Source organism: Haemaphysalis longicornis, unplaced genomic scaffold (genome assembly GCF_048455015.1).
Source record: "Haemaphysalis longicornis isolate Haplotype H1 unplaced genomic scaffold, Haemaphysalis longicornis Haplotype H1 scaffold_7, whole genome shotgun sequence".
Classification (NCBI taxonomy): Eukaryota; Metazoa; Arthropoda; class Arachnida; order Ixodida; family Ixodidae; genus Haemaphysalis; species Haemaphysalis longicornis.
In genome coordinates this window covers 70,106,382-70,132,482 of record NW_027526422.1, presented here as the reverse complement: position 1 = coordinate 70,132,482, position 26,101 = coordinate 70,106,382, and the positions used below count along the sequence as shown (strand labels likewise).

General features: G+C 48.0%; 1 protein-coding gene and 1 pseudogene across 6 annotated transcripts; one reads left to right on the top strand and one right to left on the bottom strand.

Annotated features, from left to right (window-relative positions):
• Nucleotides 1-4,189: 4,189 nt before the first annotated feature.
• LOC144145882 (uncharacterized) lies at nucleotides 4,190-25,839 on the bottom strand. Of its 6 annotated transcripts, none has more exons than XR_013317616.1 (6): nucleotides 25,559-25,839; nucleotides 24,536-24,629; nucleotides 20,705-20,938; nucleotides 18,270-18,443; nucleotides 15,428-15,577; nucleotides 4,190-4,645 (listed from the first exon to the last, which is right to left on the bottom strand). XR_013317616.1 is itself a non-coding variant. In XM_077677718.1 (6 exons), the coding sequence occupies exons 3-6, from the start codon at nucleotides 18,312-18,314 to the stop codon at nucleotides 4,549-4,551; spliced, it is 327 nt and encodes a 108-aa protein (XP_077533844.1). In that variant the 5' UTR covers nucleotides 18,315-18,443; nucleotides 24,536-24,629; nucleotides 25,559-25,839; the 3' UTR covers nucleotides 4,190-4,548. The 6 variants fall into 6 exon arrangements, 3 of the variants coding, with proteins under 3 accessions (XP_077533844.1, XP_077533846.1, XP_077533845.1); XM_077677718.1 differs by lacking the exon at nucleotides 20,705-20,938 and adding an exon at nucleotides 7,934-7,967 and having other exon boundaries at nucleotides 4,190-4,646; XR_013317617.1 differs by lacking the exon at nucleotides 4,190-4,645 and adding an exon at nucleotides 7,932-7,967.
• On the top strand, nucleotides 7,977-11,895 carry LOC144144742 (uncharacterized; annotated as a pseudogene).
• Nucleotides 25,840-26,101: the final 262 nt, after the last annotated feature.

The following is a 26,101-nucleotide window of genomic DNA, read 5'->3' as shown; positions in this document are numbered from 1 at the left end:
TCAATCTGGCCATCCTGAAACCTGCCTTTGGTAACCGTGACGTAGAGTGATTCAAATAGTTTTCTCTCTCTCTTAAGAGGCAAAAAGCCAATGTGTTAACTTAGGCCTGATAAAGATCAGGCAATCTTAAAAAACACATCTAAGTATTTGGCATATCCTTGAAGGTACAATGAAAAAATAACCTCCACCACACCTTTCCTCTGCTCCGTGAACCATTTGTGGTAGTATTCACATAATTTTGGTTCTGACCAATCCTTTAAAAAAAACAAGTTAAACCATTTTTCTTTTTCTTTTCTTCTCACCATTGAGTTCACATTTCAATTCGTCGTGCTGAAAAAGAGTATCACATTGGCCGGCAAAAATGGCTTAGCTTGAGTACCAGCCAGACACAGTGATTTGAATGTTATGAGAGTACGTAGAAAAAAAGGAGACAAGGTTCACAGTGGAAAGTGAAACACTAGGGCAGCCCACAGCGGCCATAGCCTGTACAAGGAAGCAAAACGACAATAAGAAATGCGAAGGTGATCATGTCTAGTGTTACTATCATCAGCAGAGGGACCAGAGAGAGAGGTTGTGCAACCAGATATCGGAAACTATTGTACACAATGACGCAGTTTTGACAATGTTTCAAATGATTTATTTAGATAATCAGTGTTCCTACGTGGTTTGAGAAGTGGCTGTTTTCTCAAGTGGATATTTACAGCATTGCTTTGGTGACTTCGGGCAGCAAAAACTAAATTCATACCAGCATTCTTCATCATAGCAGGTATCAGCGTATGTACATCTACTTTCACAGCCAGAGGCAGGTTGCTGGATCATTCACCTTTAAAAGCGTGAGCAGTTTATGTTAAAGTTGCCGGTCACAACTGAATTCTTCGCCTGAGTGGGAAATGCATGTAGCGTGAATTTAAAGGTACGTGCTTGATAGATGTTAGGCGAGAGGTGCACTGCAGCAAACCAGGGGCTCATTTCTTTGCAACTGATGCGGGTCGTCTTCGATAAAGAGGGATGCAGGAGTAGGCTTTACGTGGCGATGAAGACTACCTAAATACAAGGTTAGTTAATTAAAAAGGTTGCCTTGTTAGAATAATACAAATATCACTTTTAACACAAATTTAAATCTACCATGGAAAATAAGGAATAGGCACACGACTCACCAGCAGTCTTGGGCAGTAACTAGTTACTAGTAATATGCTACCAGTACATAACTAGTTACTTTTAGAGTAACTTGTAACTGTATCTAGTTACTTTAAGTTAGAATAACTGCAATACTGTTACTTCTTTACACAGTAATTCTAACAGGGAATACCATTAGCTACTTCCTTTTTATACAAAAATATTCAACTGCAACACTTGTTAATAAGGGCCGACGCACAGAATTGGCGTTTTCCACTTTCCTAGACTTCTTTGCCATATCCTCTACACTCTTTTCACAGCACAGCTAGCTTCCCTCCCAGTTTAGCAGAAAAGGTCATCGTCCCTGCAAAAGACCTAGGATGGTCTTTAGGTGATTTTTTAAAACTTTTCCTTCGCCTCGAGTCAAGCAGAAACAATACAAAAACAAAAAAATGTCAATTAGGCCTCCTCAGTTGAGACACTGGTGCACCCTTGCAGAGACCACCATAGAAGGGCCCAGTGAGAACGGGGCACCCCTAATGACATCATTAAGGGTGCATCAACAAAACGAGTCGTACACGACAACTGTTAGTGTTGAGCTTGAGTGTGCCCCCTTTTAGGTGCCCTTCATCTAGGGTTTTACTCCTGCATTCTTCACTACCCGCACGCCTTCGTGCGTTTCTATCCAATAAACTCTATGTGATTTGGTTTGCGATCTATTTATTACTTAGTTTTATACATTATACAGTAATAGAAAACTTTGTCACAGCAACTGTACCTAACAAGTTACTTCTGCAACTGTAACAGAGTTACTTTTTGGCTTAGGTAACTGTAAGTGTAACACAGATACTTTTGAATAGTAACGTGCCCATGAGTGTGTGAGGTGAGGTTCTCGTGACGACGATGACGATGACAACCACGCAGTACTTGTGCAGCGATTGTTCTCAGTGTGGCTGTGCCGAGAAGAAAGAAGTGGCAAGCCACATGAGGGGCTGATGCGGGCCAATGAGAGGCGGCCACAACCGAAGAGCTAGGGAGGCCAGGCGGAAACGAGAGAGAACGCCGGGAGGAGTGGACGGAGCAGGTTGGAGGAGCGCGATGTCCTGGTGGAAGACTCGAAGCTCGTTGGGTTTTCGGGACCCGAGCACAAGAGGGGTCTACCTGGCACCTTGGCATCCTGGAGCCAAGGCGTGACTCCCGAGTCGTGGAGGCGCGCAACGTTGGCATGCTCCGCCCTTGGACGGCACGCCGCCTGTTGCCCCTAGGCGACTGGCAGTGCAGTTTCCTCCTGCCTGCTGCTAAAGGGCGCCATATCCTGAGTGGCTGCCAAGCAGACCGTTGCATACAAGGCCAACGGTGCGTCTTCCTCATCAACGCTTTGGCGTGCGCGACGCCGTCGCCATAGCCCCGCAACACCACCAGCACCCACGACGCCCTGCGGACAACACTCCATCGCCCTAAACATTTGGTGGGGACTGTACTTTATATTTGCTGTAGATTTGTATTTCCTAGTTTATATAACTGTTGTTTAACCTTGAGTTGTAATTGCTTGCCATGTGTGTGTTCGGTTTAAGAATATGTTTTTGAGTCATTGTCAAGCGCCCTCGTCTAGTTATTGGCACTGTGGCAAGTCCCATTTGCCATAGAATACCTGAAAAGAACCTGCGGGGGAGTTTTCCCTCACCACAGACTGCTCACAAGCTACTCTGCCACACTAGAGTTATGGCGCATTGGCCCACTAGCGCGATTGGCCGAGGCAGATGAAAAATGCATAATTAAACAGGGTTATAAGCTTGCAAAACGAGACATTTGTGCTTGAATTTAGTGCATATTCTATTCATCACAGTAAGAAGGGGAAATATAGAACGGAAGTTACGGACGAACACGCAACTGTGCAAGCACCCCGCACAAAATCACTGCCAACCGACACAGTGTGATGCGACCATCATGGTGGCACGCTGACATAGGACCAACCAGTTGGCATAAGCGGCACTGTGTTGTTATACGTGTTTCTTCTTCGTCCGTTTCATTGCGCCGTAGTAATTATAAAGCACTCGCATAATCCTATTTGTCGAGCAATGCTTCAAGAAACGATAACTATGAATCGTAATTCAGATGAAGCAAACTGAGCATGAAATCGGTGTGCTCGACAGAGCTAAGGGGCCCAGGTGGAGCAACATCGCTGTTGATTGATTGACTGCAGGGTTTAACGCACCGACGCCACGCAGGCGATGAGGCACGCCGTACTGGAGGGCTCCGGATTAATTTTGACCACCTGGGGATCTTTTACGTACGCCGAAACCTCGCACACAAAAGCAATATTGCTGTATTGCTATGGCCTTGTCAGCTTTTCTACTGGTTTCTGGCAGATTAGTGCATTTAGATTCAGCAGGGAGTTGACATCCAAACTATCCAGTTGAGTACCTTTCTTTAAAGTTGCAAAACATGCAATGTAGCAGGATTGAAATGGTGGGTTTAATTATATCAAATTTCTCTATGAATAATCGCTTGCTGCCAGACAAGCACCGAGGGTACTATAAAACACAACTTTCTGAACAAAACAATGTTATGCTGTCTTCATGGCTCCTTTAAGGTCACACCTGCCATAGATGCTGACACGGGCAATGTAATGATCTCACCAGAGACCGCCTCCGCACAATGAAGGTCGAAACAGCAACCCCGGTTCAACAATAGCTCAAAATAATATCAGCAATGCCCACACTCAAACCATCAGATGGTACACAATGTACACGCTCCCAAACAATGGCCAGACATGATCTCTCATCAGAGCACATTCAGGCCTGTGACACGTAGAAACTGACGTGTTCTACATCGACAGCGTAGGTGGCTAATAACCTCATGTTCAACCCTGCCACTGATAATGCTACCTACATGAGGCTGCTAAGGCCAGACCAGATACGAGGATACCAGTCACAAAGTCCCCATCCACACTTGCCACATCAGGGACTAATGTGTCCCCAGCTCCGCCTAAGTACACAAGCCGACGTAGGCAGTTCTCTGAGCAGTTGTACACCACATGTTTACAAGTGCCACCTCGAAAGAGAGAGACAGAGAGAGATAAAACTTTATTCAGTGGCCTAATAGTTGCTCAGAGGGTCGGCGGTTAAGCCCACCTTGTACCCGACGGCGGCACCTGTGGCCGGGCCCTTCATCATGGAGGTAAGTGGGTCTCGCTGAAGCACTGGAGGTCCCGCACGGATTGCCAGAGCCACAAGAGCCTTCTGGATGTCCTTGTTGGGGCTGAGATTGCCAAGTGGTGATAGCACTTGCTTGTCGTGTGCAGTGGGTAGATCACAGCGCACTTTGTTGAAGGTGACCACAGGTTGCACTGGAGGAGCTGCTGTAGACCCAGTGTGGATGGATCACGGGGCAGTTCTCTGGATCACCGGGCAGTTCTCTAGAACAGTAGCCTCATAGGTGCTTGGAAAGTTGGCAGCTGGTTGGCGTGCACCTGGTCATTGAACTCGAGGAGTAGCTCTGAATGCTTGGATCAGGGACGTTCCAGAGCCTGCGCGAGAGCACACAGAGATGTACGCATGCAGGTATCATTAAATCTGACCCAACTGCACAGTGTGAAAACAACACTTGCGCATGACCAGAATACCAGATGCCACATGTTTCTTTGTGCTACCCTATTCAATATCGGTGCTTTGTTGAAGAAAACCATATTGTTCTTTTTAGGCCACGTGAATGTTTCCATCCAACCAATCGCTCATGCGCAGCACCTGCAGGCCTTCTCGCATAGCGGTACCACCACAAGTGTGCATGAGTTGTGTGTGGATGAGGGAAGGCGTTTCACATTTATTTATTCAGGTTACCCCTAAAGGCCCTCTAGAAGAGCGTATTGCATAGGGGGGGGCCAATACCACATGGTGTGTAAACTACAACAAAAAAAAAACAGAAAAAAAAAGCAGTACAACATACAATGCAACCCTCTAGAAGAGCGTATTGCATAGGGGGGGGGGGGCCAATACCACATGGTGTGTAAACTACAACAAAAAAAAACAGAAAAAAAAGCAGTACAACAAGATACAATGCAACGTAACACGTAACATGCCAGATATTGCATACACTTGCCAATACCAAACCTGCCAACCTGGTGACGAATTTGAAAAACCTGCAGATGGGGGGGGGGGGGGGCAGCACACTTTAATTTTTTAAAGCAAAGCTTTCTAGTTCCACCAGTCAACGGTTCCTTCATGGCGTGCGGGACAACAAACTCCCAATGTGGTGAAGGTAGCGGGAGGAGGGGGGGCGCAGGGTTTCACTCACGGAGCACACTAGAGATGGCATGGAAAATTTACCCAGCATTCCCTGCACGGAAGTGCCTGCTCACCGGCGGCGGCGGTATGTATTGTCGTCTGCTTTAGCGACGGTTGTTTTGGGCCTGTTTTGGCACAGCTTCGCGTCCATTGCGCACTTCTTTCGCACAGCTTGATTAACTTGCTCGAGAGCACATCCTGAGTAACCCATACCCGATGGAATAAAGTGGTCGTACAGAAAACATACATTAAGGATTGGTTTGCAGGGTGGGAAAACAAAATGTACAAATCACAGACATTTGGTCGCTAGAAAAACACTACCTTCTGCGCAGTGCTTGCCACGAATGGGAGTCCATTTTCTAAATTGGTGAAAACCAATTCGAAAGGCGAAAGTAGCAACTGGTTCTGATAAATAGCGATTATAAAAGTTCCCTCAGCTTTCTTGCAATCCTCAAACTTACTAGTTTAAATCGGTATAAATGGGAATCACTAAGCTCACATGCCGAACTGTTACGATGTCTGCGCTTGTGTAAAGTGGTGGTGTAGCCCAAAGCTAGCACATCAGGATGGCTAGGTTCTGCTGTCTCACCCTTCGAAAAACGCTCGTCTCCGTTTTCTTTCTCCCAACTCACGGCCGGGGTACAGTGGGGGTGTCCGCCGCTCAAGCCAGCCGTGGCCGACGCTGCTGCATTCAGAACGCCGCCCCCGCGAATTCCAGGTAACGGCAGGCAAAATCTCTGGTTTCACTCTTTGTAGAGCCACGTGCTTGAATTCAAGTGACGTCGCACGGGCAATTGCTGTGGGTGTCATTTAAAGCTTTGCTTTCCAACCACCTTCACAGTGTGGATTGAAGCCAATTTTTTTTAAGTTTAAAAGGATTAACATTGTGTGTCAAGTATTCTCACGTTTTCGCAACCATAAGTGAAAATCGTCAGCACGGTGCAAGAATATTACAGGTGTGTGAACGAAGGCCGTGAGGGCGCAGACGGTTTAGTCGCACTTACACTCGTTCCAGCAGCTGAAAGCACTGGTGTCGGGGTCATGGTAGCCAGGCTATGTGCATTGCCCATGGGCGTCGGGGGCATTAAAGGCAAGCGCAGCAATCACCCTGTACTTTAAAACTCAATCGATCACTTGCGTAGGCTGGGTGAGCAGAAATGGGGCATCCCTTCTCTATTTCACGCAGCACGAGAGATCGTAAGGAAACGTGCTGTCTCCAACACAGCGCGGACCACAAAAGCGGAATTATTACAATCAGCTAGCGCTATGTTATTTACACATGGCACTTTTGAGCATGTCCTTTCTCTTTGTGGAAAACAGTTGTGTAACAAACACCGCTTCAGCAATTACATACAATATAATCCACCAAATAATGCCAGCTTCGCAAGCTTGAGCAGTTGCTGGGCTTTGTTCTTCATTTGAACGAGCCTCTGCTTCCAAAACAGCCTCACTCTCATAGCAACGTACCCATGTAGCAAGCTAGCCATGATTTGTTTTTTGTGGCTTGGACAAGGAAATGAAAATTTCTGCTTTTCAAGCACACTCTCAACAGTGAGTTCATCAACAGTCCTGTCAACCTCAAGCTTATGACACTGCACTTTTGCGACTTGCAGAAAGCAAAAAATATGATGCTTCGAGTGCAGAAGGCAACCTATGGTTTTGCACAAAAAAAGCGTTCCTTCCGGTTGTTTGTGAACTTCGCCTTCTTCAACAAGGCCTTCTCGACATACGAGGCAGAATGTGTTACGAAGTTTCCTGCACATAAATCCTGCAAGGTAGTAAATGATGCAGTCAGAAGTCCCTGGGACTTTATTATAAACATGATCGCACTCGACTTCTGCTGAAACTAATCCATCTAGTTTCTGTTTCAGCTGCTGGAGCTTTGTCGTTTGTGCACGAGCTTCTTGGAAAGCAAGCTTCAAGTCTGTCAGTGTAAGCGTACAGTGTTCCTGGCTACCCTGGAGTTGCAATTTCCAAATTTCGGTGGCTTCATTAGACTATAGAAGGACAACATATTATAAAGTTGAAGAAAAGTGGGCATAGAGGGGTACTTATTCTGACCGCCAACATGGCGAATGACCCCAAAAAACCACTCTAGCACATTCTGATTGAACTGTCCAGCCAAACATTCTTAAAACAGCACATTTTTAAGAGGTATCGCGACGGCTCCAGTGTGGAGAGAACTGTCCCACGAAGGCCTTAAGCCATCTGGTCGGTTAAAAAGTTTGTTCCAGCTATTTTGCCTGATGCTGCTTCCTTTTCCCACATATTTAGCCAATACAGAAAGGAAGCAAGAACGTTTAAATCCTTGCTTCCATTGGTAATGCCCTTGTTTGGATTGTTATCATGTCTGTGCATCGTGGTGCTGCAGAATACGTGCTTTGCTATCAGCGGTGACCCCGGACTGTTGTTCTACGTGACATCAATGCCTCGGTGTGATAGTGGCTCCAGCCTTTATGCAAGCAGCCGCCCTTCTCCTTCCTTTTGTTAAACTGTTTCGTTGTGTGATCGAACGAACACGTGTTGCGCTTAGCCAGCGTGTGCTGCCTGCCGGTCCCGCCCCTGCTTCTGTGAAGATACAACAGTGGCGACGACGAAGGGATCCGTGTGAATCCGCACTGCCAACAGACGCCCAGGCCCCTTGTGGAAGCGGAAGACTGCAACATGGCAGCGGCTGCCAAGTTCGAACCTTTCCTCAAGGACGGAGACGAGGATTTCGAATTGTACATCGAGCGGCTCGAGAACTTCCTTCGGGCGACCGAGGAGAGTGACGACCTCAAAGTTTCGGTGTTGGCTACCGCTATTGGGAAGAACTCCTATAGTACGCTTAAAAATCTACTAGCTCCCACGAAGCCCGAGGACAAAGAATACGCGCAACTAATTCAAATCCTCAAGAAGCATTATGCTCCGGAACCCAGGGTCATAGCTGAACATTTCCGATTCAACCGCCGGATTCAGCAGGACACAGCACCAGTAGCGGGCTTTGCGTAGGAATTCAAGAGTATGGCTGCCTCCTGCAATTTTGGCGCATTTTAGGGATGAAGCTTTGCGGGACCGTTTCGTGGCCGAGCTGAAAGACGAGATAACCCAAGCAGAGCTTCTGAAGAGGACCACACACACTGACGTTTGCAGAGGCGTGCGAACTAGCCCAACGTATTGAACTCGCCCATTCCAAGACAAAGAAATTCCAGCCCCAGGGGCAAGAACTGGGTGTCCTTGCCGTACAACGACAAGCTCTAAGTACCAGGTCGGGACAGCCGCGTAGAGACTACATGAAAAACCGAGCGGCAAAAGAAACAAGGTGGTCTTGCTATCGCTGTGGAGCCTCCTCCCACACCGACGAAAAGTGCCCGTTCCGGAAAAGCTGCTACCGTGCCTGCAAACGAGTAGGCCACTTGGCAAGAGCGTGGCGGTTGTCCGCCAACACGGCGCATTATGCGGAGGAAAGTAGTGGCGAGGACAGTATTTTGCTACAGAATGTATTTTCCTGTGACTAGAGTGTCCAAAGCTATACTGTAAACAGACGGGTCGGGGGTCGTAATGTGACGATGCAAATAGATACAGGCGCGTCTGTTTCTATCGTCCCCGAGACTCTCCATCAGCGACACTGGGCGGGCCGTGAACATAAAGCTAAAAGCTTATGGGGGAATGCCGTTAGCGGTTCTGGGCAAGCTGATGATGCCGGTAGAGCACAATAACCAGACAGCAACACTGCCTCTGGTCGTTGTCCACACGTTGCAAAACAGTCAGACTGCGTTGCTAGGGCGAGACTGGCTGGAATCTCTTAAGTTGGATTGGTTGAGTGTGTGTGGGGTGGGAATCGATCGAGTAGCTAGCTTGCTTGAAAGATTCGTGGAAGTGTTTGAACCAGAGCTTGGACCGATAGCGGATTGTCAAGTAAGCTTGTTGCTGAAGGATGGCACAACACCGGTCTTTTGTAAACCCCGACCAGTACCCTTCGCACTCCGGGATCCCATTTCCCAAATATTGAGGGCCCGGCAGAACGCAGCGGTGATTGTTCCCGTCCTAAAAAGCGACTGGGCCATGCCGCTGGTAGTGGTTCCAAAAGGAGACAACACGGTTAGGATACACGGAACCTACAGAACGACGGCGAATCCCCGCTTGCGCACCGATCATCCGCTGCCTGTCATAGAAGACGCGTTTGTAGCCTTGCATGGGTGCAAATATTTCACTGTGCTTGACCTTTCAACAGCCTATCAGCAGCTGCAGTTGCACGCTGACTCGCAGTCTTTGCTCACGATAAATACACACATGGGGTTTTTAAGTTTACGTGCCTACCGTATGGGATAACCAGTGCACCATCGATATTTCAGGCAGTCATGGATGATGTTCTAGGAGGCCTAGATAAAGTCACCTGCTACCTTGATGATGTGTTGATTGCCGGGGAAAGTTTTGAGGAGTGTTGGGAAAAGGTGGAAAGCGCGCTGACGAGGTTCAAGGAACGAGGCATTACACTGCGTAAAGAAAAGTGCAAGTTTTTCGAAACATCGGTGACGTATCTGGGTCATGTGCTTGACGCAAATGGCATTCAGCCATCGGATGATAAGGTGCGCGCTATCAAAGCAGGCACCCACACCAAAGAACAAACAGGAGCTGCGAGCATATTTGGGCATGCTCAATTTTTATGCCAAATTCCTTCTGAACACGTCAGCAAAGCTGAAGCCACTGTACGAGTTGTTAAGTGAAAATGTAAAGTGGAAACGGACGGACAGGGTGGTGGATACTTTTAAGAGATCTAAGGATTGGCTTATGCATACCAGAGTACTAATATATTACAATCCGGATCAGGAACTGGGTGTGGTAGGCGACGCGCGGAATACAGAGTAGGTGCGATCTTATTCCATAAAACCGCGGGGGCCAAAAGACCGATAGCGTTCGCATCGAGGACACTAAGCCAGGCAGAGCAGGGCTATGCCCACCTGGAAAAAGAGGCTCTTGCAGTTATTTTTGGTCTAATGAAGTTTCACAAATTTTTGTTTGGCCGAAAATTTTCCATTTATTCAGATCACAAACCCCTGGTTGGAATTTTCGGGCATGGGAAGCCAATTCCTACAATGGCAGCACCACGGATACAGCGGTCGGCCTTAATCCTTGCAGCGTATGACTACCGATGGGTCTACCAAAAGGCAAGCGAAATCCAAAATGATGACGCCCTTTCACGGCTACCGCTCAGAGACAAAGCAGAGGAGCCGGAGGGCGTTTATTTCTTTCCTGTGCTAGACGAGGCTCCACTGTTTGCAAGGGAAATCAGATTGGAAACACATAAAGATCAACTGCTGTCCAAAGTGTTGTTTTTTACGCAGAATGGGTGGCCTGCGCATGTGTCGGACGATCTTTCACCATACTTCGTTCGCCGTAACGAACTGTCGGTAGATCAAGAGTGCGTAACATGGGGCAATCGCGTGGTTATACCTGCTTCGGTGCGGCTCAAGGTTCCAGAAATGCTGCACGAAGGTCACCCAGGGATGACTCGAATGAAAATGTTGTCAAGGAGTCATGTTTGCTGGCCTCGCTTAACGCTAGACATAGAGCAAGCGGTGAATGAGTGCATCACTTGTCAGTTGTCACAGAATACGGCGCCCAGAATGCTACTAATGTCATGGGGCTGGCCAACGTGTAGATGGCAGCGAGTTCATCTTGATTTTGCGCAAACGGATCAGCATTTCTTTTTGTTCCTGATGGACGCTCATTCGAAGTGGGTTGAGGTGTTTGTCATAACAAGTGAAAAGACGGTAGAGATATTGCAAGGTGTATTGCGGCCTACGGACTACTAGAGGAGATCATGACGGACAACGGGCCCCAATTCACATCGCAGCACTTCGAAACATTCCCGAGCAGGAATGGAATTCGTCATTTCAAATCTCCTCCCTATCATCCAGCTTCGAATGGTAGCGCCGAACGGTGCGTTCAGACAGTCAAGAAGGACTTGTTTAAACAGACACTAGACGAAGAAAGAAAAGGAGACAGGAAGTCCGTACAACATTGTATAGACCAATTCCTCTTCAGTTATTGCAACACCCCATCCAGCACCACTGGTGAGACCCCAGCCCAGCTGCTCTGGTCGTGGCAGCCCAGAACCAGACTGAGTCTGCTGCACCCTGAAATGGAACAACGCATGCGTGAAAGGTGGGAGCAGACGAAGCTCCACGCAGACCAGAATCGAGGGCCATGGAGAGACTTCAGTCAAGGCGACCAGGTCTTGGTAAAAGGACTCCGCCCGGGCGCCGACAAATGGCTGCTGGGTACAATTGCTCAGCGGTGCAGCGCTTGCACGTATATCGTTCACGTTGGAGACGAGGATCGAGATGTTCATGCTGATAACCTGCGACTGCGTACATTTCAGGAGAACCAGAACTGGCTTAAGGCGGCGGGAACAGTACTGGAAGGCCGAGAGTGGAAGACGGGGGTCCACTTATCATGGACACTAGAGCACACCTCGACCAGCACGTCTACTCCGCTCAACGGTCAGGACTAACCAGCATTAAACCTGACTTCACCAGCAGCTGAGTCGGCAGGGCTTACTCCGAGCCTTCTACCCGACAGCGGTCCGACGCTCGCCAGTGGTCCCCATAATGGCGACCCCTCGAGACAATCAGTACCGCAGCTCCGACGTTCCACCCGGTTAAGGCGCCCGCCAGACCGTTACGTGCCATGAGATGAAACCTCGTAAGGGGAGAGGAGTGTTGTGTTATCGTGTTTGTGCATCGTGGTGCTGCTGCGGTGACCCCGGACCTCGGATCAGTGGTGACCCCAGACAGCGGTGACCCCGGACTGTCACATCCGGTGACCCTGGACGCGACGTCAATGCCTCGGTGTGATAGTGGCTCCAGCCTATATATACGCAGCCGCCCTTTTCCTTCCTTTCTTTAGACTGCTTCATTGTGTGACCGAACAAACACGTGTTGCACTTATTCAGCGTGTGCTGCCTGCCGGTCCCGCCCCTGCTTCTGCGAAGATACAATAGGGATGGTTCCTGTTCAGTGCATCAAAGAGGTCACTGAACTTTTTTGTAAACTGCACTGTCCCTTTAGGCCACCTGTTTGTTCCCCTTGCTGAGTAGAACTCTAGGCCATCTGCTACACTTCGGCTAAGAATTGGACTGGCCAGCTTCACAAGCATCTTTTCGGTGTTTGTGGGATTGATGCGTGCAAAAGTTATCTTTGTGCAGACACGCAGGTAGGCAGGTTGCTTGCCATCCTCAACAAATAGCTTACCGTAATGGGCCTAATGAGCACGCTCAGCATTAAAACAAAGCGCCTTTTCGGCATGGAGATGATTATGCACACACTTCATCGGATGCAGCGCATCTGAAAAGACAAACACTACGTGTGTCATCTACAGGGTGTATGAAGGAGTGCCTAGTGTGCTGCAGCAAGCCACTTATCCCAAACTCCCCCCACATGCAGCGGCTTCTGGTTGCACCATCACACACCAGAGCACCCACGAAGGCCTTTTGCTTGCAAAGTCTGCAACTGGCTGGAAGTAATCGTCTCCAAACATATAAAAACTTGTTTCACATGGTAAAGGTAGCAGATTGTTGCCGCGAAGAAGAGATGTGCAACAGGAGGCACATCAAAAGCCAGCCTTCTGTGAAGCGAAGGCTTTCCTTATTCTGAAATCTGGCTGCTGAAATGCATTCTCTGACTGCGGTTAGCTGTGCACTTGGAAGACTCATTTGACTGACTTTGACGTCAAGCTCTTACACGGAAAGCGTTTGAATGCATTGACGACCTCGCTTAGTTCTGTAGAAAGGTTCTTAAACCTCTTGAGAAGGTGACTTTTTGATATCCCCAAAGCATAATTAGCACGTCGCAGTGCTGCTATCTTGTCTTTGCTTTGCTGCCATGGCAAAGTGCACAAACCCTGAGCCTTCCCTTTGCACTTGTTCTCTAGTTTTCTTTTTGGTGTATCCGTAAGGTGTCTGAAAGGCTGGCACATTTTTGGCAAACTGATGAGTACGTGTTGAGCATGACTTGGCAGCTGTTTCACCATTTGTCATACATGTACACAAATGCACTTCTTGGCTCCACATCTGGATACTCCAGTGTACTTCTACACACTTCAGCAGATCTCTGACATTTTCAACTGTTGGCATGGGGCCTGAATGCTGCCTGTTTTCTACCAGCACTGCCTTTCCTAGGAGCACTGCCCTGGTCACCGATCTCCACAATTCGCGGTGCCACGAATGATGATGCAAAGCTAGCGGCCCCCGAAGAGCATGATGCAGTTGCACCTGGTTTGTCGACATGCGGTGAATTCGATGCACCTTCACCTGCAATTTTCATGCACTTTGACTGGGAAAAGACAACGCTGTTCAACTGGCCAAATTCAATCCTGTGAAGGCCCCATGTTTCCAATAGAAGGCAGGGTTCCAGTGGGCCGTCAAACAATCTCCGAAGGGCAAGGAAACAGCCTTTGTTGACAAAGCTGAGGCGCTTTGCTCACACTCACCTGCAAAATTCGTGTTTTCATCGAGCAGTGCCGTAAAAAGAGGGCTGGAGCCGCATCCTCCGTGGTCTGGGCTAGGGAGATCAGTCGGCTGTTTGCGAAGCTCCTTCATTACAGGTGTGGCATTCTTCTTTTTCGCCGGTGGAACGAGCTGGAGAGGATGTCGTTCCACGGATCGCTTCCTGCTTTTAGTGGTCTTGGAAAGGTACACAGGGCAATCAGGAAACTGTCGGCAGAGCGTCCTTCGCAAGTTCTGCATGTCGTGGTATGCTCATCTGGACACGTCCCCTGTATTCTGCAGTTTGTTTTCATACAAGGTGCAGCTCAAAATGTCTTTCACACACGTGGTCCATCGGTTGCAGCAACCCGGTGTCTTCCCTTGGGATTGCATGGCGCCACACGTTCAGGCATTCCTCTTCTTTCGGGGTTAAAAATAGGGAAAACTTCTCTTGACAGGTCTTGTATCCCGTCGCGCAATGAGGCACGAAACACTTTTTTCTCATCACGGAATTGCATTCGGCACTTCGAACAAAAACACGGCACTCAATTCAGCGCGCTCGCCTCCCAAGCGGCAAGCCAGAGCTGTTGAGATACTTCTTATTCTTCCACCGTGATCGTCAGTCTTCAAGAGCAATGAGCAACAACTCCGCTAAGCAGCAGGAGCAAATTCTGTCGTGTGCGATTTCAAAAACACTTGGTACAGTACTGTCGCAGCTTCGAGCCCGTCCTTGCACTGCAAAGCACCTACCACAGTCGTACCACAGGTGGTACTGCATCGGACGCGGCAGTCATACAAAGAGCGAAGCAAACACGGAAGCCCTAACCGGCCCACGAACGTGCTATAAACAGGCTTGTCGAGGTGGCAGCGACTTCTGGATATGGATGCATAGCCCACCCCGAGAATATAACAGAAGACGCAGCTTCTGCTACTGATGATTACAGGTGTACGTATTGCCCTCTCATAGCTGCGCAAGGTACCACAGTGTCATCTTAATAGATGTTTTCTTTTTTTTTTTTCCGGAAATTAAATCATTTCCTGTAAAATTTCAGGCAAGATTTGTAAAATCTTGAGACAGGTCGAAATTCGTAACTTTACGAAAAATTCGGAAGAGTGGGCAGGTATGCAATACTGAACTTAGCCAAAATAAGTGTTGCTGTATTTTTTTTAGTGCAGGAGAAGCCCGCAAAGAGAAGCCTGCAAACGGTACCCCCTACAAGGGTCACACAATTTTCCGGCCCAGTATTGCACCAAAACTGAAACAAACTTCTTGGTGTTTGAGGTCACCACTTAATCGATCAGCTGGGCTCTCATAATATTGCTTCCAGCTTTTTTGTTGTTGCTGTTGTTTTCTGGAGTTCAAATGTAACACAACAAAAACTTGAAGTTAAGTTTTTATGAACTTGTGAAGGCAGATTATTAAAATACTTGTCACACGACTCTAACCACTTCCGGGAGAGATGCAACGTTCTTGTGCTTGGCCTTGGCCGTTAACATTAAAGAGGTCTTGTAACAACGAAAGAACTTTTTTAAAGACTTAAGCACTGCTCAAAACACTCACAGTTTGCAGCAAGCAGTCTACGGTGCCGCTGACAGCCCCTTCCCAGTCTTGCTCCACAACACAGCTGCCGACTTCCCGAACCATGGCAAGCAGCTGTGGATGGCTCGAGGCTGGATCGTAGTTGAACTTAGGTCTTCTTTCCAAGCCGTCCTGCACATCCAATTTTAACACCACAGACTTAATTTTCAAATAATTGCGTGTGCTATAAGTATCACTGCAAAACAAAAAGCTGCCCTCCTTCCGTTGCCAGCGCTCATTCCCAACTAACACAAAGGAGAATAGCCACAACATGCTCAAATACTTCACCAGTTGAATTTTGTCTGCATAAACCTGAAGAAAGGTTTGACAATCGAGTCATAAGCCTCAGCGCTGCACAAAATTGATCACACATGTATCTGAAGTCATTTCGCAAATCACTGAAGGCGAAAAGAAAGCGGCCGATGCTCAAAGGGAACGTCAGAGAATGCACGTGTTGCCGTATACGCACAAAATTTCCCACTTCATTGCGAGTCACAGTGTCAGCATCGCAGTTTCAGCTCCACGCAGCCTGGCCACACGATGCCCAATGATGCAAATGCAAGAAGTGTGTTCAACAAAGTATGTTGAACGATCACTCGACAAACTGTTTCTACATTTCCGCATTTACTTCTACGTTTAAAGTTGAGACCGAAAAGAAGGACATGAGAAAGTTGCACACGCGTAGCTATCTCACTACTGCAAATCTGAAAACAACTTTCCCAACCAAAAAATAATAAATCCTGCAAAACCAAGATAACAAAAGCATAAGTCGCATATTGAATGTGTGCCCTAATAACACGACCTAAAAGTATAATTTGGGGTCATCAAAAATGCTTATGCCATTAGCAGTGAAACAGCATTACATTACAAAAAAATTTGCCTAAGGAAAACATTTACTTGTGAGAATATGCCGGAGGCTTTTCTTCCTTCAACAAAAACCTGACAGCCCTTACCCTGACCAACATTTAATGGGAAGCAGAAAAATTGAGAAACTCAATTAAAATAAAGTAAAAAATGCAGCAGCATCTTTCAAGTGGGGATTTTGTTTAGTCGCACTCTCACCCTACGACATGAAAGGCAACAGTAATGAGCATCAAAAGAGCAGATTTCTTCTAAAAAAGCGGTGCAAGAGGAAAATGGCACCAAATTAGAACCTTTTCACATAGAAGAAATCCCACATTTCAAATTGGTATTTTGAGCCATGCATGTATGCAGGGGTGAGACAGCTGAATCAGATTTGGGAGCAGTTTTTGGAGCAGCAAAATCTCGATTTTGGAGCAGAACCTTGATTTGGAGCAGAATTACAACATTTATTATGTACCCTTAGGAGCCTAAAAAATCAACGTTTTGGCAAGTCCAGGTAAAGAAGTGCACTTTTTAATCGGGTTTGAACGTGCATAACACTGAACAGCATTTCAACAAAGTTTTTTCTACTGCACTACCTTTTCACAAACCATTTTAAATTATTAGGCTCTATGCATAGATAGCATGAAGTGCAGTTGGAAATATCGAGTTGAAAAAAAAAAAGCAATCGAAAGGCATTTTTTTTGTTATCACGTGAATGCCGAAATTATTTTTGTAATCACATACTCGGCTTAACAAATAAGTGTAGAGTCACGAAAAAAGTTGTGCAAAGCGAGGTGACAGTCTTCCCACCCCACTAGCCCTCCCATTTCAATCCCCAAGGTGTACGTTCACTACGATAGTAATTTGAGTAACGTTGGTATGTTTAGCCCCTCCCTTTAAGCATTAAATTTCACTTCAGATAGATGAACCATTTTTTACTACCGTGCAAAATTAGCTTGTCCCGCTATCGGACACTGCTTGAACATTTTCAGCGATATAGCCTGCGCCGCCACTTCTGCAGTGTCGATCGTCCCATTCCCGCCGCTCACAAGCTCGCTGTCAAAGGCAGCAATAACAGCGTTTTATAACACCACAATGAGTCCGAAATTTCACTTCAAGCATGTACCGCGCCTCATGCTCAAGGCCGAAACATGGCGAATTCGCGGGCACCGTGTTGTTTTTGATGAACTCCCGTCTTGCGAGTCGCACTACTTCCCGCAGCAAATCAAACGACTAAATGTAAACCCAGCCACCCCCATAACCAAAACCGCGGTAGAAATCGGCGAAGAGCACTCTGTCTCAACCAGAAGCAACTACTTCGACCGGCGGCAATGTTTTCCAATGTTCACCACACCAAGATGGCGGCGCCCAGTACTGTCGCTCCGGAGAAACGGTGCTCTGAAAATTGCCGTTTTTTCATCAACCTGCACAACTAATTTTTCACCTCGGTACACAGAAGTATTTTTAAAAACCTTTGCACCTGTTTTCGATGGCAAAACTTGAAAAACACGCGGAATATAACATGTGCAACCCGACATAGCGACTTTCAAAAAACTATCCCGAGGACAATTTTATGCCGGTTTTTTATTGACTGATCAATCAATTAAACCTTTAAAAACAGCATCACCTTGGAGGTGCTGGAAAATTGTGTCGTAAGTAAGCACTTTTTCCCACTGAAACTGACGGGAGCATTAAAATCCTTGGCTCTCACACTGTTTTGGAGCAGTTTGGCGCAATTTTTGCAATTTTCAAGCTTTTGGAGCAGCCTGGCGTAAGAAAACAAATTTGTATCAAAACTGCGCAATATGCGCAGCTGTCTCACCCCTGTGTATGTCAACAAGTTTTCACCTCAACAGCTCAAATATAACGAAATTTCCATCCAAGACACAGCCATCTTTGCAACATATTGCGGAGACAAAGAAAGCAGGGCAGGGGGAAATATCCTCCTTCTGATGACCAAAAGGTTGTGCCCACGTACCTGTACGTCGTCTTCTCCTAGTATGTCGTGTCTGCACTCCGACATTCTTTAATTTGACTTTCACATTTGCCTGCGAAGCCTTAAACCTCATAGGCACGACGGACTGTGTCAGCGTATTGCTTTTCCCAGGCGACAGCGATGGCCAAGTTACGCTGGTTGCACACGCCCGAGAACCTGGGACAAGAAATGCCGTCAAGTCCAAACTCAAGAGGGACTGTGAGAATTTCAGCAGGTTATTTAAGGTTCAGCCCAGTAAAGAGACACCAAGCATGATTTGTGTGGCTTGTACAACAATTACAAAGTGTTCAGGGACTTTCAAGGCTCTCTGGGGGGATTATCAAGGACCACATTGTTGGCTAGAAATGTAAATAAGACAAATGCTCAGGAGTAAGATGGACACTTGAATTTATGAAAAATCAGTAAAACTGGGAGTTACTGGACCCAACCTTTTCTATTTCATGAAACAGACCTTGTGAAGTGGAACATTACAAAAACTGGACTAAACAGACCCTACCACAATTTCTTTGCTGTCAGGCATGGGAGTGGGGAGCAACAGCCATAAAGTCTCGCGTCATCTTTAGTGCCAAGCCAAGTGAAAGGTGAAGGTGTGTCAGGCTACCATGCAATAGCAGGGCTTGATTGCCAATCTAAGCAGCTAATTGAGGCAAAATGCAGACACCCACACACATCAGAAGTAAAAAAAAAAAAAAGACACCATCTTCCCACGTGGGAACCCTGAGGAGATGCAAAGCATCTCGAGTTTGCACGGCTTTGCACGGAGTTTGCACTGCTCGACGTTGCCGTTTCGAAGCGGCTTCACGTTCTCGAAGCGAGGAATCTGCTGCTCGACGGCGACGTTTCCAAGTGTTGTCGTGTTGACGAACGGCATCCGGATCCGCTGTTCGACGCTGGCGTTTCGAAGCGGCTTCGCGTTCTCAAAGCGCGGGATCCGCTGCGCGACGCTGGCGTTTACGTTCTGCGTCACGAGCTTTCCTCTTCGCAGCCGTCTTCAGAGGTGCTCGCGGTTCTGGAAGTGGACTGGTTGTTGCTGGTTGAAGGCGTAACAGCCAGTTCACTGCCAGAATCGTTGGCGTGCATTGTCAGCTCATCGGACAGCGCAGCGTTGTCTCGACAGAAAGCAGCAACTGAAGGGAGCAGCGGCGCGGACCTGGTTATCTGAAGTGGAGAGGAGGAGTAGTGCGCATAGGTGGTGGGGAGAGGGGGAGCAGCGCGCGCGCTATCGCACAGGTGGTGTGGAGAGGTGGAGGGGAGAGAGAGCGGCGTTATCACAGCTGTTGTGGAGAGGAGTGGACGCCGGACATTGAACGACGGAGCCTCGACTAAGAGATGCTTTGCATCTAAAAATCCAGCTCCTCACGTGACCACCAGAGCGAGATATGGTTATAGTCGATGGGGCTCTCTATTACGCTGATCTCAGATATATATCCTCATTTTCAGAGTAATTCTGCAGCAATATTTAGCAGAGTAACCATAACGTGGAACACTACTCCGAGTGCAGTTCCGATGTAGAACCCATTTCCCCCAGGCCTGTAGTTACGCAAGCCTAGCTTCATGCTGCTCTAGACTGTGTTTCACTTTTCTCCAGGTCTCCTTATACTCCGAGATAGTGTTGCGGCACGCTGCTGCTCCCTGTTCCGGTGTTTGCATAAGCACACGGCATAGCTTCCAGTCACACTTTGCACTGCCTTGGCACTACAGTGAGCCTCATGTTCCTCTTCTGAAGCCAGTTTGAAGAAAAGATGCTCCATGTGTTGCCAAGTGAACCCCTTCCAAGTGAGTGCAAGTGCTGAGAGAGTTCTGGCAGTCCAACAGTGCCTCTCCACTGCTGCCACATCCTCCTCGACCTCCATTTTCATAGTTGTAGACTACGCAGCGGAAGCCCCGTAGTCTCGCGAGACAGCAGTGAAGCCGCCATGCTGAGTTTAGTTGTCACCACTGAGCAGTGCGGACATGCTTTTCTGCACTCATCTGCTTCCGACTGCCAAGCGGCCAACTACACAGCTGTTTCCCACGCCCCCGCAGTCAGCTGTTCATCAAGCAGTAGAAACCACTGCGAATGCCTTCTCACTGCATCACGTTTGCCTCATCACTTAAAGATTCTTCTCTCGGGCGCAGCACACCAACCCAGAGTACGTACGAGAAGTGCTTGTGCATCGAAGACCCAGTCCTAGCTGCAACCCCTCTGCGTCACTCTTTTTGTACCCTCTCCCTTCGCCAACTTGAATGAAGACGAATCCCAATGACAACACAACATTTCACCGCAGTTTGTATCATTCTCAAACCAAACCACCTACAACAACACTGCGCTGGCCAGCGTAGCAGATGGACCAAAGATGAATGAAAATCTTAAGTGCAGCTGTAGGTATCGTTTGATTTTGAGATGAGGTACGGCAAATTGTGAGAGAGGTGCATACAATTATTGGCCACTCCCCGGGAGGTCCGCACTGCAGCCGTCGCACCCTCATTCCTCACTTTGCGGAAGGCGGCTGACTCGTCTGCGCCAACGACGGTGTCCCGTTGGCGGCGGCGCTGGGCTTCTGCTTCAGCGGAGTGCACTGCGGGGTCCTCTCGATGACGGCGCTTAGCTTTGGCTTCACGGGCACGCACCACGGGGTCCTGGCGCCTGAGGCGCTGGGCCTTTGCGAGGGCTGCGCGTTTTGCAGCATTGGTGGACACAACACTCGCGAAGTCTGCATCACTCGTTCGGTGAGAATTAAACAGTGGGGTAACGTTGGTTACAAGGCGACGTTCTCCACGGAGCGAAACGTTTGCCGCAGGCTACGCACCCGCAGAACGCACTACCGGAGTGAGAGTAACCAACGAAATATGGCTCTAGGCGAGCCGCGCTTCGCATAGAGCTTTTCGCTGTCTCGAAGCTCCTCTAAGGTGCTTCGAAACAGCGTTTTTTATAAACCTTCGCTTCGACTAGAACCATTAAATATGCTATTTGGTGGTTCTAGATTCGACGAGCACGCCATATCAATGCAGAGAAGCTACAGGACAGCCACTACAGACTACAGCTGCTACAGCGCCCCATTCTTACTTGGAACGGCTAGCAAAGAACCTCAAAAGTTGTCTGTGACTTCAAAGCTCTGATATGCCGATCTAAGTGGTCGCGCTTGAATGCTTGAATACAGTGAACTAGAATTCACTATAGCTTGAATCTCGAACGCGCACCTTTGAAGGCGTTTTCCTTTTCCTTCTTCGCCGCCTGGTTGGCCTGGTGCCTCAGCCTTCTGCGAGCATTCTCGATCGCTCGTTGCTGCGTGTTGGCTTGACGGGCCACTCGTCGGCGCTTGACCTCACTGTCGCGTTCTTCAGCAGTTTGCGACGCTCGTACGCGGCGCATGTAGTCTTGCTTCTGCGACCGTATGCGTTCTTGAAACTCTTGCTGTCCTAGTGGAGTACAGATGACCCATGGCCTCCCCCGCCTCCCCATGGCTCCGTTGAAATTTCCTGAGCCTTCCCGCCACAAGGCGCGCGGTTATTTTATGCTGAACGCTTCAACCGAAATGTCAACCCAAACAGCACAGCTCGCTGGCAGCGCAAGGACTCTGGAAGTGAGGCCCGCACAAGATACGCGGAGCAATCTCGTGAAGCCATCGGCCGCCAGTAAGCGTAAAATGGTAATGCCCACCAGATGGCGATTCCGGTCCCCCAGTTTTCGTTCCACACGGGCGCGAGGATAAGATTCTAGACAACCGCATGTTCCAGAAGCCGAATTCAATGTTTTTAGCAAACTGTATGTGCACTAAGATAAATGCTAGAAGAAATGGAGATTTTATACGTGAATAAATATGGGCCTGCAGCACGGCCAATACTGATGAAACAGCTAGCAGAACTGCTTTCGCACCACAAGTAGCCATCCTCTCTTTTCGCTTGAAGTTCTCCATGACACGCAATAGGCCTCCTGCGCTGGAGTTCTGGCGACATGCAGCGCCCCTAGTGGCCGACGCCTCTGGGTAGTACAAAAGCAGATGACCTTCGCTGCCCTTCATGTGTTTTCAATACAAGCGAGTAAAAGTTGGTTATACTTAATTTAATCGCTTTGTGGCGCGTTTAAATGACTGCATACTGTATGAAATAGCCCTTAAAGTAGTTCCAGAGGCTAAACAAAATAATATCCACTAAAACAAGCCGATTTATCGGCCTTCTTTTGAGCGAGTTGTCGCGGTCGTCGCGGCGTGGGACAGTATCGCCAGGTCGGGTGGTCTAACTTCCTGACGACCATTACCGCTCTTTCTTCTTGCGTGCAGTCGACAAAAAAAAATTCACAAGTAGCATAAACATGGAATGCTGCTGGTAACTGCAAAAGGTTGCTTCAGCGGGATGCCTCGCGCTAGAACGCGCTGCACTTCAAGCAAAGCTGTATCCCTCTACCCCCAACGGTTTCACCTCCGTGGCAAAAACGCCAAAGCGCCGAGGATACACTTGCACACCGCGTGCTTCGCCTTTCCCCAGGTTTCACGTTAGTGGAAATGGCCGGGGATTTTTTGTCGCCTTACTTCGCCGTCATTCTTAACCCGGAAAGGTTCTTTGTTTAGGTAATTGCACGATGACGCCTCATTAGAGAGACGGTAATTTCATTTTCAGTTCCAGTTTTGCCTTTTATATCGTTTTTTTAATTGTTTTGGCACTATTGCCCTTTTATTTTTATGCACTATTATTCAATTGAATAGGTTGACTTCTCCAATTATGCATTTTTGTGCAGATACAAGGCATTACATGTTATTGTGGTACCCAGCAAATGCTTTTGCATAGAAAATATCAGTGTAGTAGTAAAGTTTCCCATACAAGAAAAATGGCCAAGACAGACTAAACCACTGTTGCTCATAGAACCTCCCCAGCCTATGCTTGAATCGTTCTGCCCAAACTGGGCAACTTAACGTGCCCAATGTGTAATTTAATGTGTTTACGCACATCAAGAAAAATATTGTTGAGGTGGTAACACAAAATATTACATCCATGGCTCAACATCCAAGTGAGCACGCCTTGAAGCGTACTTTTATTACACGCATATGGGAGGAAGACAAACTTCACGTAAAATTATTTTATTGCACTGCTTGCATGAACATACCTGCCAACCTGGTGACATGGAAATTCGGAATATCTGCAGACTGTGGGAAGTGGCGGGCAGCACACTAATTTTTAAGCCTAAAAGGATTCACGTTTTCCGAACCATACGTGAAAACCGTCAGTGTTGAAGAGTAATGAGCAGCAACTTCATTGGGAAGGGCAGCAAAGTCGGATATGTACGATTTTGAGAACACTTGGTAGTGCTTTCGCGGCTTCGAGCCCGCCATTACACAGCAAAGCAACTACCGTGGTTATACCACGGGTCTTACTGCACAGGACGCACCAGTCATGCAAAGAGCGCCATGAACACGGAATTCGTAACCGGCCCGTGAACAACATGCTAGAAGCAGGCTTGCCGAGGCAGCAGCGAGTTCTGGATATGGATGCGTAGCCCACCCCGAGAAGACGACAGAAATCGCAGCATCGCAGACGGTAATAACAACACTACGTACTGCTTTCTCGTGGCGGCGCAGGTACCACAGTGTCGTTTAAATAAGTGGTTATATTTTTTTCAAAAATTCGTATAATTTCAGGCTCGATTAGTAAAATCGTAAGACGGGTCGAAATTCGTACATTTTACGGAAAATTCAGAAGAGTTGGCAGGTATGCATGACATGCAGATGCCCCCTTCTCGAACAGGGGTACATGGTAAATACAACAAACACACGAAGTAAACGTGTCCGAGCCGATAAAGGCATCGAATTTCAAGAAGCATTTACGTAGCAGAGTAATGCCTGTAAAAGTGATATCACTAATTTGTGACTTTTTTTCAATGGAGCTGTTGAAAAAAAAACTGAACACACAGGCAACGAGCAAGATTAAAGCCCAGATGGGCTACACAGGTGGACATTGGGCCTCTTCGATTTACAGTCTCGGGCTCACCGCGGACTCCCCGAGAAGCAGTCCAACATTTGATTTTGCCGTGTATCCCTATGGCTTCGGGGAATCCTCGGACTACCCGCGGGCAGCCCGCGGGGAGCCAGAAGTGGAAAATCGAAGAGGCCCATTGTTGATGAGGCCAACGCAGAGATAACTAATGGAGGAGGAAGCAAGTAGAGAATACAGCTTGCTTTTCTCTGAATGACCCGAATTAGATTCACAAATTCAAAGGAAAATTAAATTTGTGTCCATTTTACGGCTTTATATAACGATTTCAGATATGTTCTTACCACGATAGGGAAAGAGAGTTGGGACAGCATCCGGCCTCAGCTTTTTCAGTCCATCTTGTCGGTGCTGCTCAAAACTTGAATCTTCAAAATGTGCCTAGAAAAAAAATGTCATTCTTAACAAAAATATTTGAAAACCACATAATGCACTTGAATTACTCGCTCGCGAGGCAGAATGCTTGCTCTCGCGCGTTTTTTTTTTTTTTTTTTTACCTTTTGGAATGGAAATTGATTATCCCCTCCAACTAATTCAGTACGGGAATTTTTATAGGGCGGTTCGCCACAGAAATCTTTGCAGACTTTAGTGACCCCTCATTCGCAGTTTGGCAGTGTTGCAAGAAAGAATCAATCACCTGTTATCACCTGATCATTTCTATGTCCACTCCTGCAATAGCCCTAATAGGGGCTGCAGTATGTATAAATAAATAAATAAATGATATATTCCACCCCCGTGCGGAATATCAGCACAAGCAACGCAGGGGACAATGTTTTCAGAGATCCGATGAACATCCAGCACACGGCAGCTTCAAAGTCGATTGCCGAACGCAGCTGAGGGATGAGACAATACTCTGAATTGCAGCGCGTTCGAAGATTGCGCAGTCGCCCAGCGATCGCTTTTGTCGCTTGGTATCAACCAAATTTTGTCGCAGTGACGAGAATCGCGCCTTTTCTGTCGCAAGCGTGAACGGTCCTTGCCTTTCGGGGATGTTTTATAACCAGGCTGTTTTGAACATTCACGTTTCATGCATGCGGAATCCGGCATAATCGAGCCACGCAAACAATCCACTTGCGCGCACGCTGCATTCGCACGCTAAATTGCCGCTCGGCTACGTGCAGCCGTCGCTGGAAGCCATCAAAACAGGCCATGGCCTGCGCTACCGGCGCGCAACGGCGCTGCGGCGACGGAGGAGATGTTGAGGACACGACCACAAACGCTGAAAGCGTTGCAGGTGCAGAGCACTTAAATAATAGAATATAGCTGCAAGTACGCGTGCAAAAAAACATGAAGCGAGGTGCAATACTCACAGCGCAAACACGAGAAGCAGCAGTGGGCTCCCAGCGGTCCCTTTTCACTTGAACGAGCCAGCGCTTTCTTCGGTTCGGGCTGGCCGGGAAGCGGAACATCCGTGTGCCTTTTCTGCAATGGTTCGTACATTGCGGAACGCAACAACCGGGCATTTTTGGTGCTCATACAACTCCCAACACGTTCACCGAGCTGGCATGGTTATGAAAAGCTTCCCGTGGTCAACAAAAGTCACCGCGAGACACAAGCGGCAAGGACACAGCCCTACGCACACGGCGGCAGGGCGGCAGTGAAGTGAACCGACTAGGCCAACTAGGCGCCGTATCAGCCCCGTTGCTATGGCAACGTGTGCTGGCACCCACTGGCACCCGCTGCCCGACGGCGGAAGGCGGCATCTTGTGACACCTGACGTTCAGGAACGGTGGACGAGCACTACTGCGCATGCGCCAACTAGACATCAAAAAACAAAGAAAGCGACTTTTTTTTTTTGCCGGATGTGACGTCATGATTTTAAAAAAATGGCAGCTGTTGCGCGGTCATTTCGC